The sequence below is a fragment of the Lampetra planeri genome, chromosome 8, assembly GCF_965212315.1.
Source record: "Lampetra planeri chromosome 8, kcLamPlan1.2.h2, whole genome shotgun sequence".
Lineage (NCBI taxonomy): Eukaryota > Metazoa > Chordata > Hyperoartia > Petromyzontiformes > Petromyzontidae > Lampetra > Lampetra planeri.
In genome coordinates this window covers 9,953,293-9,969,519 of record NC_136114.1, presented here as the reverse complement: position 1 = coordinate 9,969,519, position 16,227 = coordinate 9,953,293, and the positions used below count along the sequence as shown (strand labels likewise).

General features: G+C 39.9%; 1 protein-coding gene across 11 annotated transcripts in view; it reads right to left on the bottom strand.

Annotated features, from left to right (window-relative positions):
- LOC144720304 (neuron navigator 2-like) overlaps window positions 1–16,227 on the bottom strand; it is a 281,685-nt gene that overhangs the window by 37,786 nt on the left and 227,672 nt on the right. For all 11 annotated transcript variants that reach the window (XM_078596960.1, XM_078596951.1, XM_078596953.1 and 8 more), the window contains 3 exons: window positions 12,482–12,534; window positions 2,883–2,906; window positions 1,777–1,851 (listed from right to left, as the gene is read on the bottom strand). In XM_078596960.1, coding sequence (XP_078453086.1) covers window positions 1,777–1,851; window positions 2,883–2,906; window positions 12,482–12,534 — 152 coding nt within the window. The remainder of the gene's footprint in view (window positions 1–1,776; window positions 1,852–2,882; window positions 2,907–12,481; window positions 12,535–16,227) is intronic.

Below are 16,227 nucleotides of genomic sequence, written 5' to 3'. Positions count from 1 at the left end.
GCCAAGGAAATCATTCCAATCCTTGCAACGTTAGAAAAGGAGAATTCTCAGATCAACTTATATCAACACACAGTAGACATGCTCACACATGTCAATTGAAAAAAAATGTTCGCTGCAAAGAATTCCATTGCATATACTGTGGCTAAAAACAGGCTTACAAAAAAAAATACTTGCAGTTACAAATATGGAACTAAATCAATGTTCACCACCTATAGTTTTTACTCAGATAGCCGCAAAATATTTTGTTTCACGATGCAATACGATACAATGTAACATTCCACAATATAACTCTGTGATTGTATGACAAGTTTTATTGTCTTGTGTCTGCGCTGTGATGTACTTCAAGTCTGAATAAAGATTACTTAAAAGTTATTAAATTGAAGTTCACTCACAGCATAAGCATGCCTTAAAAAGTTATTCTAATCATTGCATGTTTTTAATCGATAAGAACACATAACTTGCATGTTGTCAGAAAATGATGACATCCTATGATAACCATGCTATGGATTTATCCGAAAAATCTTTTTTACAAAGTACCAAATTAAAGATAACAGCTTTATTTTACATGTTTCTTTATTGTTATGAACATTAATTATTATTTTATTAAATTTTTGTCACAAATTTACATTAAAATGAGCAACGGTAACACTCACGATAGAACAATATTTTGCTCAACGATGATACGTCCGATATGTCGAAGTATCGCCCCGTATCATGGCAACGCTAAAATTTGAACACGGACAAGCTGGACAGTCTCGTGTGTAAGCATGGTCATTACAAAATCATATTTCATTCAGGTCCAAAAACTGTATTCCTGCAACCGCTTGGTAAAAAAAGACTCCAGGAGAAAAGCCCACGCCTGCCATCTACTGCGAAGTGGACAATACAACCCAGTGACCTTGTTCACATACGTGAAATCGTGAGCGCTTGTCAAGTGAATAGAAAGTGTCAAAATTGTAATGAAACTTGAAATTAAATTATTCAACAATTATGCTTGCACCTTTCTTGTATAGTTGCTCAAATCTCTCTGGCTTGGTGGAAAGTGCTCCAGAATAGGCTGTTATTACTTGTTTTAAGTAGAATAAATCGAGTGTGATTGAACTATAAGGATCTAAGAATAACTTGACTTTGACCCCTCTGTAGGCTGTTTTTTGTTTGCAATAGCACAAATTGGCTGTAAGACATATGAAGAGACCTGAATACAGTACTTAAATTAGTTTGGCACTTAGTTTAAACACAAATAATTACTTGTGAAAATATAGGCAGTATCTTAAGCCTTTTTTTTGATAACCAGGCTTTAATTAAAAGCATTGGCAGTCATCCAACCTTTTAAAATGTCGGTTTGCAAATTAAACGATCCACATACTATCAATTTCCTGACTTAAGGAAACTCATCCCACACACTGGATTCTTTTTAATACGGACTATTACGCATTACTGCTTTCCAATGAGATTGACTTTCATTGTTTGGATTACGGATTCAAAGGAAGAGAGCAAACATGTTTTAAAATGTGCTTTTCATTCCTACAGGAAGTTAAGTCAATTCTGTTTGGAGTAAAGATCAACACATTTCCACCTGTTCAAACAGTTGTGGTCTTTAACACCGGAGCTCCCTACATTCAGAAGCCCAGGCGTCTTGTGCCAGCACTCCAAAGTCAAGGGGATTTCACAGAGACTCATTTTACATTCTGGGGGCTTTACTCCCTGCCGGCAGAACTTGGGGATGACGGGATGGGGGGATGGGGGGGGGGTCGGCAGGCGTGGGAGGGCACTTACGTTGGTTGTGAGCTGAGCGGTGAGCGTCGCCACTTTATCCTGAGACTGGTCCAGCTCCCGGCGCAGCTTCCTCATCTGTGTCGCGCAAGAAAAGTTACGCTCGACGCGTGATTCTCACAAATGCACGTGGCACCGTGGCAAGGAACTAATAAAATAAGGGTACAAATTTTAAATTGTCGTCGTCGTCGTCCCCCCCCCCACTCTTAAAGGTTGGAATAATACTACTTGGACAGGGTGATAATGAATGTACACCATTGGAACCTCATTTGCCAGTAAAAAAATATGATAATTGTTTTTTTTACCCTTCTATCTGGCAACAAAACTGACGCCTTTTTTCAGTTTTGTTGCCAGATAGAAGGGTAAAAAAACAATTATGATAATGAATTCATAGAGGATTTACTTATTTCTATGATAAACAAATATTGGTTATAAGGTGGACAATGTGAAGATACATTGTCAACTACAAACTGGGTAACAATGAAACTATCTTCGTGTATAAACTACGAGTATCGTCTCAAATCACTGTAAATTAATTGTTGCACTATCTAAACACTTTTTTTTTTATATAAATGTGTGTTTAACTGTTAACCGACACTCGAAATCACGTGATTATCCTATAAATAAAAAAATATATGATACCCTAAAATTAAAGAGCATATGCTTAGAATCAACATTACACACACACCACACAATACACAACAAACATTACACACTCCTGACATATTAGACAACACCCATTACACATACCCCAGGTAAGTACATTAAGCATTTACATCAATAGCTGAGCATTTTGACCCAAAAGCCTTTCCCAGAAAAAAAAATATTCACAAATTTTACGAGTAAATAAACACACCTCAACAAGACGTTAACTCTTTCGGGGGTTTGACGTATTACTTTATTTTTATTGTCAACTTAACGAACGTATTACATATGATTACAGTGCTCAGAAAATATCTGTGAAGAGTCAAGCCAGTAACAATAACAATCTCAGGTTTCACGACGAAACCAGGGCATTTTGACATTCTGAAAGGTTGGTGGGGACTGGCAGCTCTGATGAATAAGCCATCAAATGCATTCTGTGAACGGAGCCACGAAATTGCACTTACCTCAGAAACTGCCTTTTCATCAGGCTGTGAGGAGAGAAATAACACGCAAATGAGTTAAACTGCTGCTAGATGAGATGGCTACCATCTACACACACCGAAACTTCAGAAATAAATAAAATAAGCACGCACACATACGCGTGTGGGAACGTACAAAATGTGTGTTAACGGTGTGTAATAATCTTCTTGGTTCTTTCGGTAAAGTCACGTAGAATGGAAATAATAAAATAATAAACATAAAACATAATAAAATAATTCTCACGATTTTCGGCCACAACGCAAGCAGCCGTCCTATTTAAGCTAGACGCTCCAAGCCTGGGGTGTGTCATTCAGACTCTGTCTTCCCGACAGACCTGTTCTCCACCTGAGGACGGCTGCTTGCGTTGTGGCCGAAACGTCGTGAAAATTATTTGATTATGTTTTATTTTTATTATTTTATTATTTCCATTCTACGTGACTTTACCGAAAGAACCAAGAAGATGAATCCCTGCAGTCACGAAAGCTTTAAATCGGTGTGTAATAACGTAAAGGTGCATCCCCAGTAAACGTGCAACGTCTGGCCAACGTTGGGCTTGTGGTTGGAAGAGTTGGCCCCAACGTTCCCTGGTTACTGGGTCTCTGCAATCACTCGCTCACCTAACAGCTGGCCGAAGGGCACCCACTAGAGGGAGCTTGAGAGAGCACTTCATGCGGTTTATTTGGGCTAGACTTTAAGGCTGCATAGACGCCTTGGAAGTTGTGGGAGTATACAAACTTTATTTCACCACACACGGACCTGTCAATCGACTTCGCTGCGATGTACAGAATGAGCAGCTTTATTTATTCTGGAGAAATACGATGAGCTATGTATCTCTTTTTCACAAAATGTGCAGTAAATCACTGAAAATAAATAAATATACTTTTAATAAACCTATTTTACCAGGTAAAGCCCACTGAGCTATTCCGTTTTTTTTCAGAAGCGACCTGGTCACAAATGATAGCTCGACGAGGAGGCTTATCATGTGCAAATTGATCGTAACCAAATATTCTAAACGCATGCTTTTAAATGTGGAGGGAAAAGCGGAGGGCTCAGAGAAGAAAATACACGCAACCACAGGGAGACAGGCAAACGCCAAATATACAGTCGGCGTCAGAGTTGGAATCTGGGTGGACAGAGGCGAGGGGATTTAAGAAACCTGCTCAGGATAATAAGAATAATCACACATTCTGTTATGAACTTTGTTTAAGTTTATCACATGCAGTATAACTTGGCTGTAAAGCTCCAGGAGATGGCAATACATATTGCAATGGGTGCGGTCCACAGATAGATTGAGTCCATTCACTAGACTGAGTCTGCACATGCCAAACACGAATGGTCAATGATTCCATTTCAGGACCCTTGAGTATTATGATTCCAGGAGGCTTTCCTGGGTAAATAATTGGCATTATTAGTATATTTTAACGTAAATGTGCTTATTATCATTCATATTACAAAATTGGGCTTCAACTAAACTAGAATTCGGATTGTATGTCATTTCACTTATTTATTAAAACTTTGCCATCCATCATACATATATAGGATTTAAATTATATATCGACTTTTTACAAAGAAAACCACTTCAAGAAAATATAAGTTTGATGCCAGGTTAAACATAAATATATAATCTACTCACTAAATACCACAACATACTTTTTTTAACATCTATATAAATAAATACACATGCACATATTTTAGATGCTAATCTTTGCAAATGTTTCTCAGGCTTGTCAAGGGCAATTTCTCTCACTTTAGTCAATTCAAGGCGTCTTTAAACAGATGAAAGCGCCCAATCGATTGCAAACATAACGTGTAAACAATTTTGAGCGGATTATAAGCCGAATGTGTAAACCTTAAAGAAATAAATCACAATAAACAATTTACAGCCCTGCTGTCAATTCACCGCTGGAAGAAGCCGTGTTGGTTGTGGAGGTTGTTTGACCATATTTTTCTTTTCTGGGCAGTGCGGTTTGGTGAAGGGGGCCCAGGTCGCTGGGCTCATGGCACACTACGCCACAGCCCCATCCCGCCCCCCACAAAAGATCGTAACGATTATACGAAAAGTATTTATGACCCCCACCTACTGGACATTTGTAGCTCACCGGATTTCTCCAGGATAAATAGAGATTCTGAAAATGTATTTGTCGCTCGTTTGTATATCATATTATTGGTAAATCATATTATTTTTGAAGACCGAAGCAGGAGGATTTCTCCACAACTCTGGTTGTCCGCCTGATGATGCTAGTTGTAATTACTGGCGAAACGTCGTTCTCAAATAGTTACTTTAGTGGGTTTACTCTCCAACACACCGGTGTGCTGTCCTAGTAACAAATTGACATGTTTTTGATTACGTGACAAACCTTACTAAGTGGCTGTGTCGGGTGGCGGCAGGTTTTACGACACATTTATATTTACGCGATCTAACCCCAAAACATCTATCATGGATAATGCTGGCCGTGAAAGCCTACGTGTTAAACTCATATTAACCACGCAGGTGATGTCGAGCAACTCTGGCTCGGTTTTGCTGCACATGACAAAACACATTTCTGTGTGAGCGAACAAGCTTTGGGGAACAATTCGATTTGCTACAAGGGTCAGAAGTAATGGGCCAGAACCATCAAACCCCGCAGCACATGGGATTCCACGATCGCGTCAGTGAAACGAGCTCCAGTCTTTTCACCTTGGGCTGAATTTGAGCGGAGAGTCCCCAGGGCTCCCTAGGCCTTGTATTCTGATATGGGAATTTAAGCCAGTAAAGCCACCCCACGCGCAAAGCAAAGGATGACCTCAGAAAATAACATCCTTTCGTCCACAAAAATCTATTATTTTCCCATCGTGTGCAATGAATGTAAATAAATAGCAGGTGCATTATCATAATGCTATGCTGTACAAATGTATATGACGGTTATGATGCGTTGTTGAAGCACATGTATGACCAATACCGTGCGGTAAAACCTCAATAATGAAACGGTGGAAAATTGTGTTTAGGACTAACAGCAGCGTATGTACAACAGACGACAAACATTAGGTAATGGTGTTGATATTGCAGCTTTAATTTGTGTGTACATTAAAGTCACTTCATGTGAGCAACAGCTTCTTATAGAGTACAATTATCATACGTGTCGCTTATGCAGCAACACAATTTAAAAAGTGTTATTCTAGATTTTTACCAAGAAAAATTCCCTGAACCATTTGATCCAAAATTTTCTCAAATAATATAAAATGCTTGCAGACATGCACACAGACGGATACAAATAATTGCAGACAGATAGATACTCAAGGCAGATGGTAACTCCTGTGGGGATGCTTTCTGCTGGTTTGCACTCCACGGGAGAAAAAAAAATACTGTCACACTCAAAAGGACGGCCACCATTTACTACCCTACAGTCGCGCATCCATGCGGAGTGTAGTGGTTGATTACACATAAATAAAGACTGTGATGCTGTGCCCAGCCACTGTGAACACCAAGGGGCAGCGGGCAGACTGGGAAAATGAATACTTTTAGTTTTGTCGATCAAAACTCAAGGGTCACTTCATATAGTAGCTCAACCACAAACAGAACACGCTTTCGTTTGCACGTTGGCCCACCTTAGAGGTGGCACGTGAGCAAATGCACGGTGATGGAATGAGCGCACGTGAATGGTATTTCTCAACAAAATTTGCTACGCTCGCCCCATATGGTCAGCTTGTTATAGAACTCTTTACTCCATTGAAGAATAAAGTGGTAACTTTATACTGCATTGCCAGCTACTGGTGCTGCTCTCATTTCCTCTCTTCAATCCTCTCCCTTCCATTACCAGCAACTGCTTTGGACACTCAAGACACAAAACCTAATCCCGGATAATCCCCTGTGGTAGGATATGCATACAACCTATGCAGACTTTCTCTCATTATCTCTTTTTCGTACGGCATGTGTGTGGTGGAGAATGCAGGCTGCCTGCCCGCCCACCCTTCCCCGCTGACAACAGCGACATGCCACTTCTCCCAAGGCACTCTGCGTACTGGGAACGCGCAGACCTCCGTCAAGGCAGACATCTGTCCGCGAAGCTTTGTGGATTGTGGATTGCACAAGCATTTTCATTTTAACAATTAAAAATAATTTAAATTAATATGCCACTACTATGAGCCAGTTGGCTTTTGAATATACATATTAGGAAATTAAGTGCGTGTGTGCAAATTAAAATTAATGTACCAGCAAAACGATAGCAAACAAAAGTCAAGAAAACCGAGAGAAAATAAAGCAGCGTAGAGCTCACACAGCAGTGTTTTATGAAAATGTGAAACAGTTCGTAATCTTAAAAAAATACTAAACTATAAAAAGTAGCACAGCAATAAATATAAGACTTTTTTTTGCGTATGCCTGTAATACAGCAGCCATCTGGTGTTCATTGGCTGCTGCTGCTGCTGCTTTTAAAGTGTAAGACCAAGCCAGCCAGATGGATTTTAATCGCACAGTAGTGTGATCACGCCCGCTTTTACAGCTGCTGACAATTCGCCCAGACACATTTCTCAGTGGCTAAGAGAGCTTGTTTAGGCGAACATTAGACAATGGAAGGATCTTTCACACAGTAAATAGTTTAGCGCATAAGCGCATAATAAACGATAAGTCGTTTATTACGCAAAGGTCCCCTGCTTTTCATCAACATTTTCAAGAGCTGGAAAAAAACCTGGTAATGTTAGAATATGGTAATGTTTAACAAACGTACGCCTACCTTTATGGAGTATTAACTCGCCCTGCCTTGCAATTGACCGATTCATATCATTTACATACCGAACGTCAAAATACCTGGAACTGTTTGTAAACAGAGTAGTCACGAACGTAGCGTTATTACCAGAGGAGACTAACTGTTTTTAAAATGCAGCCATTCGATGAACCACAAAACATCCCAGCCTCAAAAAACGATTTTACCTAAATCTATACACATTCATATAAAACTCACATAAACGTACAAGAAAATGAACGGCATCGATACTGGAGAAATAATTTAAAGCAAAGCACACTTTAAATAAAATAATGAAAATAATACATACTGTTGAATCTGGACCATTCTTAATCCCCATGCTGTTGAAAATGTCAGTTGCCATGCTGAACCACAACTCTGAACTAGGCGCTCTTAAAGAACGCTAACTGTTGTTCCAAAGCCATTACATCCTGTGCTAAGATGCACATGCTCGTGCGCTTCTGTACCATGTACCCCAGTGAGGGGTTCTCATAATCCACTGCATGCATGCTTGCTGTAATATTTCTGTCTGTCAATGAGCCCTGTGGAAATTCGAGGCTGCTCCCCATTGGACATTCCCGTCCGCCAATCAGATGCTCGGGGCAAATCTGCGTTCAAGTTGCACCCACATAACAACATGAATTCACTTTCCATAACCTTTATCTCGTGTGACATGCGACGAAAAATGCATAGGGTAAAACTGACGAAGAATTTGGTTTTGATAATAACATGATAAAAATATAAAACTATGCTTTGGACAAAAACTAAATGTGCATAAAATTATAATAAATAATTACCCATGTACATGCAGTGCATTCTTAACTGAGTCTGTGCATGTATTATGAACACACAAAACTTGCTTTTTATCGGTATTATGCACACAGTAGCATTACCGTACACTTTATTAAAAAATAATCCGGCTTTTTGCTTTACAATTTTAAATCACAGAAGCTCCAGCAGGTGAACAGACTAAGCCGAATGTCCTCTGAACAACTATATCAACGGCAAATGAATTTGAAGTGGAGCGTTTCCATCCAATCTCAAGTTTCGCTTATTTTCCAACAAATTTCATGGACGGGATGACAGACACGAGGCAGTCTCCTTCCTCGTCAGCAAGGGACGGGACACTTGTTTATATGGCAAATTGCCTTGGGAGCATAAAACAAAGCACCATTATTTCTACAGGCTTACAGCGCTCCCACTGTAAATGTTCAATTAATAGCAAGCGATTTGGGCCCCCTTCCTACCATCTGCTTTGTCTCTGATGAAATGGACTGACAAAGCCGTGGCCCATTTACAACTGCAGAGCGTTGTCATGGTGCGTAATCGGTAGCTGCTTTATGATTTACGCGTTATCACCGTCATCACTCTTCCAATAAGTATACTATGAAAATAAAAATACAATCTCTTTAACACGCCACTTTCCTAAGCATCACACTGGGTTTCAGCTAAGATTTATAATTATTAATTTGCCTTACATCAATCAGGCGAGAGCACATTGCGACAACAAGCTTCTTTTAAAGACAGACTTGAGGTTACACTTATTTCCAAGATAAAAAAAGGCAATTGCACAATATAAAAAATTTATATTAAAGTGTCATGAACAAAACATTTTAAGATTCGTGAAATAATTATTTACGTAATGATTAACAGTAACTATGGAGTTACACTCGAGACCGACAGAAGAACATGTGGACTAGAGAAAATATATACATTTCAGATGTCATATTGACCGTTAAGGACATAGAGTTGGCTTGGGTAGGACATCGCTCGAAGGGATGATGGCCAATGGACAAGACTGGTGAGTTCTAGATTTGAAAAACCTAAGAGTAAGACTGGTGAGGTCAGTTCATTCGCAGATGGTTTGTGGCACTTCAGTCCTGTACTGTGGCATGGCAACGGCATGGGGCCTCGAAACATTCATAGAATTTTTGGCTGCTATAAATTTCCACATAAGCCACTTCGCTGAACTATCATTTGTGGGCAGGTTGCTTGCCTTTCCTATACTTTGCACTCCTATTGTGTTTTTATATTGTTTGTTGTTATAACGTTCTGACCCGCCCCTACTGGACATCCTTGGAAAAGAGCTTCATAGCTCATCGGATTTCTCCAGAATAAATTAATATTTTGATTTGATCATAAACTATGATTGCAATATTTGCAACATGCAAATATGAAGGAGACAAAGACATCCTTACTTTTGCCAGCAGTCATTTAAAGTTTGTTTGAGAAAAGGTTATGTGTCAAAAGTTTGATTGCATATATTTTGTACCACTGACACCCATTGACAATTTGGGGTTCCTGACATGGAACAATGACATTGACTTCTCCAAGACAGAGGTTCTCTGCAAGCCATCTGGCTATCATGAGAGATTCGTTCATGAGGCGATCCACATATACAAACACAGAGACAATTTTAACCGAGAAGATGGATTCTGGCTTAGCAATCATTGGAAGGACGTAATAAACCATTTCGATACACATTAGGGTGGGTAGAATAATACATAGTGTTATGTTGAAATGTATAAGGTGGTTTATAGTAATACAGTATATAATTTAATGTTGGGTTTATCTATGGCAGTATATAGTATGGTATATGCTCGTGTGATGTAAGAGAATAAAGTTTAGATGGAAGCATATTGTATAATTTTTACGACGTAGAATTGTAATGTATTACTTGCTGTTAGTAACTCAGCTTATTGTAGAGTATAGTAAGTATACTGATGGTGCTATGCAGTTTATACTTTAGTTTTTTATGTAGTTTATACTTTAGTTTTCTACGTGGTTGTTTAGTAACTGCAGCTACATATCATTAACATTCCTTTCCTTTGTTAATGCTACTCCCTGCACCCCCCCTTGGTGCTGCTGATCCTGCATAATGCATGGGCATAATATGACTTTGAAACCCCCCCCGCCCACCTCCTACGCAATTACCATGAATATGCTAAATTCCTCTTCATATGCACATTCTTTTTGTTAAGGCGCTCTTCCACCTCCAACCCAGTTTATATATAAGCTCCTAGCTTGGTAGTGTCTCATTCTTCACCTGAAGACGGCTGCTTGCGTTGTAGCCGAAACGTCGTGAGAATTATTTCATTTTATTATGTTTTATTTTATTATTTTATTACTTCCCTTCTACGTGACTTTACCGAAAGAACCAAGAAGATGGAACAATGTTTTACGTTCATTTCAATATTGTATATTATTAAGGAGGTTTCTTTACATTTGTGTATGTATAAAAAAAAAGGAATCCCATGAGAGCAAAATGTTCAAACAGCAAATGAAGATCTGCACAATGAAGGCAAATTTACTTGATAAAGTTTGCCAGGACACTAGCTTGGTCTTGAAAACATTCACGGCCATCAATTACTTTCAACAAATTAGACTAGACGGCAGAGTTAATATCTCCTTTGCGAGTGCACATGTTGGTACAACATAACATCTGCGTAATCTCTGGGGCCGAACTGACTGTGAGGCGAGCATATCCCATAAGACCTCCAAAACACGAAGACCACTTCGCGCTCGCCCTCGTCGTATGGCAAAACTGTCAAAACAATGCCAAATGCTTGCTGCTAATTCCAGTCTAACTGCTAGTTCGTAGATCACACTGCAAACAAAAACCACGCCTGTCAATACTCGCGCCATACGATAAATATAGCACTCAGCGGTCGAAGTGGCTAGCGCATTGCTCTATGAAACTGGCGACCTGAGTTTGATTACCGGCGATGGCTGACACAATGGAGAGTGTGATATTTGAACTGATCCCGGTCCCCCGAACTCGCGTGCACCCATCCCGCGCCCCACCACCCCCACACCCCTTCACCAACCTGCACCGACTGATTCGCCGAAGTAACAACCCCCATGCATCGTGATCATGCTTATATGTATGTACTGTATGTTGAACTTCTTTCGCACCGTACGTAGCCAACTGTGCAAATCGGAGGTGCATGAGGTTTGCATTGAGATTATGCAAAACACAAAATATTAGAATGTTCACAATTTATATGCCCCAGCTTGTGTTTGTGTACGGATTTTATATTAAGGGCAGGTGGGTGACAAGACTAAACAAATAAGAGAGAATAAATGAGAAACAATGAAAAGGGGACAAACGCATATTCTTGAATCAAATCATGATCCTGAATAATTACAATTCACCACATTTCTGCGGGGGAATTGATCATCACATGGCTACTGCAAATATTGTTTTTACAAAATAAACTATTTCCGCACCTCCGATGAGCATGGCTGGCTACACAGGGTGCAAAAAAAAGTTCAACATACGTACATTTTTTTTTATGTACAACACATTTTTTTCATGATGCGCGTTGGCAGTGGTGCAACAAGCACAATTAACAAAAAAAGTCAACACATGGCACACAAATGATGTATGTGATTTGAAGGACAATTGCCCGAAACATCGCCTCTCAGATATATTTATTTTAAGGTTGCATTGTTATTGATGAATGTATTGTTATTTTTTTTCTATACATTCGGAGTGGAAATGGAGCCCTGACAAAAACGGAGATTATCCGACACAAACGTAGACACGGTGCAGCCAAAGGGTGATGTAATGTGCACGACACATTTACACAAGCGCGCTCTGCGTGCTAGAATAACATGGCGTTACGTGATACAGTAACCACAAAAACTACCCAACTCTATAGCGGCGACGCACCTAGACGATGAAAAATAGCAGCCAAAGGCAAAATAAAAACCACATTCAAAACCCAACGCATTTCATCTTTTTTGTTCGACTGCACACAGATTTAGAACACCTGCCGAGTACAGCTATCCAGTTACATTGTTAGGAAGCCAAGCGTCCGATTCACGTTTGGACTTGGCTCGCGGTGTGACAGCCCACTCACCGTGGAGTAGATGGAGGACGTGCTGGACACAAGGGAGAGCGAGGATCCGTGAACTGCGGGGGAAAGGCAAAGAGTAAAATAACACAAGTGTGAATGTACTGTTCTCGTGTGGCACATATCTGCCGGTCTACCTGGCTTTTGTTTAGTCTGCCGTTGTCTGTCATCTCCTCGATTTATTTCGCAATCGCTCAATCTTTGTCTTTTTTTCTCGCTCTTAAGACAAGGACCGCCTACATTCCATGAAGTAACCCATATACAGACAGATGAGCCACATAGATATCTTATAGTGTATATACAAGTGTACATACGTGATAAATATAACAGTTTTCCAGACACAATTTGAAAGCAGGTAATGACGTTCACGAGATGACTCTTTAACTTTGAATGCGTTCGAAACATCAACACAGTTAAAAATCTAGAAAATAAGGTTACATATTTGAAGGGAATTGAATATAATGTGAATTACAACAGTATGAATATAGAACTGCAAAGCGTTATGTTACATACTAATTACTTGATGGCATTCAAAGGAATGCAGCTTTAAATATATCTACCAGCCAAATTGGATTTATTTTGGAAAACAGGTGCATTGTGTAATGATGCAGATTTAACTGCGGATGTACAATTGTGACAACTGTTGGTTGTTTACAATTTTGACATTTTTCATGCCACCTGACACCAGACCCACGGCACTGAAGGAGCTCCCCGTCAATTTGGATGTCAAACACACCGTCAAATACGCCGACCTTGACCAACTTGGGCCAGCCAACGTGAGCCACTGATGCTTCAGGATGTGCAAGCTTTTCTACACTGAGTAGCATGGAAAAACCTTGGACCACACCAAAGCGCGTCTCAGATTTTTTTTTTGTAAGCTCAGTGAAATCAGGAATTTTCCATCTGAGAGCAAATTTGGCCTTGAACATACCCAGCGGAGTGGAATGCGCATTGATGGCTGTCTGGGTAACAAAGGATTATGATTTTGACAAGTGTACAGCACGTGTTTCTCAAATAGCTGCACGTCAATGCTGTCCAGTAGAGAACACTTAGAAGTTTTATTTCTCATGGCTATGTATATTTATTGTTTTCCACAAAGCTTGCTTGCGAATGACTGACTTTTTATGCTAAATCCAATCTGTTTGCACGTTCAGTGCTCTAATTTATTTCTGCAAACGGTTTCTTTGATCGTACTTATTCTTATTTCAGAAATTGTTATAAAGAATAATCAGACAAAAGCACATGTGTAATTTTCAAAAGTCCATTATTACATTGGGAAAACAAGTTAATTGTTACGAAACTTTAGATAAATGTAATCAAGAAAAATAACATTTACAGATGTGGATTCATTCATTATTTACTCGCAATGCCCCGTGCATATGAATCTGCGTTAACTTAATGCGTGTATAATTTAATACATGTTAAAAGTGCAAAAGTAGAGTTGGAACAATTAATCAATTAAGTCTATTAATCTTCTAAACATTTGGATTGACAATTTTTTTGTATCCTCTAATACTCAGGCCCATTTCAATACTGCAGCCACCCTCACACCCTGCCTCCTGAATGCAGGAAACCCCGACAAGCCACGCCCAGCACGACGCGACTGATGATGCCAGCCGATGATACCACCCAGACTTCCCCATTACCTCCCATCCAGCGGCACATGTGGCAACAGCAACAGGACTTAACTTGACAACTATTTTGGTATTATCTGATAATTTGAGTAATCATACAATAATCGTATGTAAATAATCGGATATGCCAGCTCAATAAAATATAATGATGCCAAGCCATCTCAAATATATCCTTGCAAAAAAGCACCAAAGCTTTAACTTACTTTACCTCCTAAATTCTTGCCATCATTGCAGCATAGAAATATATCTTGAAAGTTGATCGATAGCCTCGCAATCTCACTCACACAAAAATGCAAAGGGGATGACCCTGTGAATGGAAATGTATTGTGCGCCTATGACACTTACACATATCTTGCGTACATGCTGTTTGAGAGCCTTTGGAGACCACCATAAAACCTGTCCATTAGCAAGCCTTAAGGGTGTCAACTGATCCTGAAATGCCTTTCGCAGGTGAGACTGAATGAATTCAAAGGAAATGTAAGAGATTCAGGTTTAAACATATATATGTTAGCAATGGTCAGCCTTACTGCAATGTTGTAATTTTAAATGCTTCTACAAATAAGTATTGACAACTCTATTTGCGTAAGAATAATTGTGACTATGCAATATTTGATTAAAATGTGTATTTGTTTAAATAGATGTGTTGATTTGAAATGCATATTATTGCTATGACGAAAACATAAGACTTGAGATCAAGACGTGCGTGAAGAGTTATACGTGCTAGGGGGCAGTGCAGAAAAACCCAGTGTTGTACCGTACTACTACGCTCAGACATCTGTGCTCCTCGACGTCACCAACCCGCACGTAATAGCTGTGGCAATTTGGGCGGGGATGGAGAAGGATAAAAAAAATTAACCCGTAAAAACAAAGTTTTTCACTATAAATCCTTTATATGCGTGGTGGCTAGAGTCCTCTCATCCTCTGGCTTGAGATGGCTGCCACCTATGGGTCAGATGATTGCCTGCCACCATTAAGCAATTGGTAATTAAATATAATTTTATTTTTCCTAAAAAGTGTAAAGTTATGGAAAAAAATTTTCACGAAAATAAATTGTCACGCACAACGAGTCTGTGTGCAAAATGTCAGCTCGATTGGATCACGGGAAGTGGGTTAAAAAACGACCGAAAGATTTGCACGGTCGTAAGCGCGCAAGCAAGCAAGTGAACTTAATATAAAGGATTTAACAAACTCTCTGTGCTCGATTCCATCTACGGGGGGGGGGGGGACTTGTCAGTGTGGTGGGCTGAAGTGGTGATACTGATTAATATTGCAGGCACGGGATGTTGATTTCACAGTTTTCGTTGTGATTAGCGAAGTGTGGTCAAACAACTCCCACGACCGCATAGTGTGGGGAAGAAGTCCTCACCCACCAATGGGTTGACAAAAGGGCTGTACGTGAACACACCAGTGAATAAAGCATCACGATGCTAAAGGTGTCTCGGTCGACACTGTGCGGGAAACAGGAACTGCATTTAACTTTGATGGAGCCGTGTGCGTGGTGTTTGAGGCAGGCGAAACGTTCACCCCGCCCCAACGTGGGGACTGGAGAAGAGGCAGAAAAACCATTACCATGCCCCAGGCCGTTAAACTATATTTGCTATAACCTTACCTGCTTTTAAACGAATTATAGTTCTTTTCAAAGTTTACAGACGGTGTGACTTTACGCTTTTTTTCTCTGTCTGTGAAAAGACGGTCGTAAAAGTCGACGTCCGTAAACCACCACCCCAATTGGTGGGCCGTCCCGTGGCAGGGATGAAGGTCTTCATGGGTAATTCGTGGTACAACATCACTTGGCACTTTGTATCCAAATAACGAAATACACTTTAAGCCTAAAATGCAGGACGTATGGCGCAAAACAACCCTTTTGTTTCGGACCCAAGGCAACTGATCTACTCACAAATTGGGTGAAAAAAGCAATCAGGGCAATGTGAATAATTGGAAACATCGTAATGTGAGTGATACATGTAATAAACATGAAAACACTGGCATACAAAGCTTGCTCTGTCACTGCCATTCAGAAGAGCGTCAACTATATTTTGAAGACGATAAAGATTTCAACAGAAAAACAACAGTGAAATAATGTTTGTTTTGTGTTATGTGGTGTCCCTGGGGCCATCG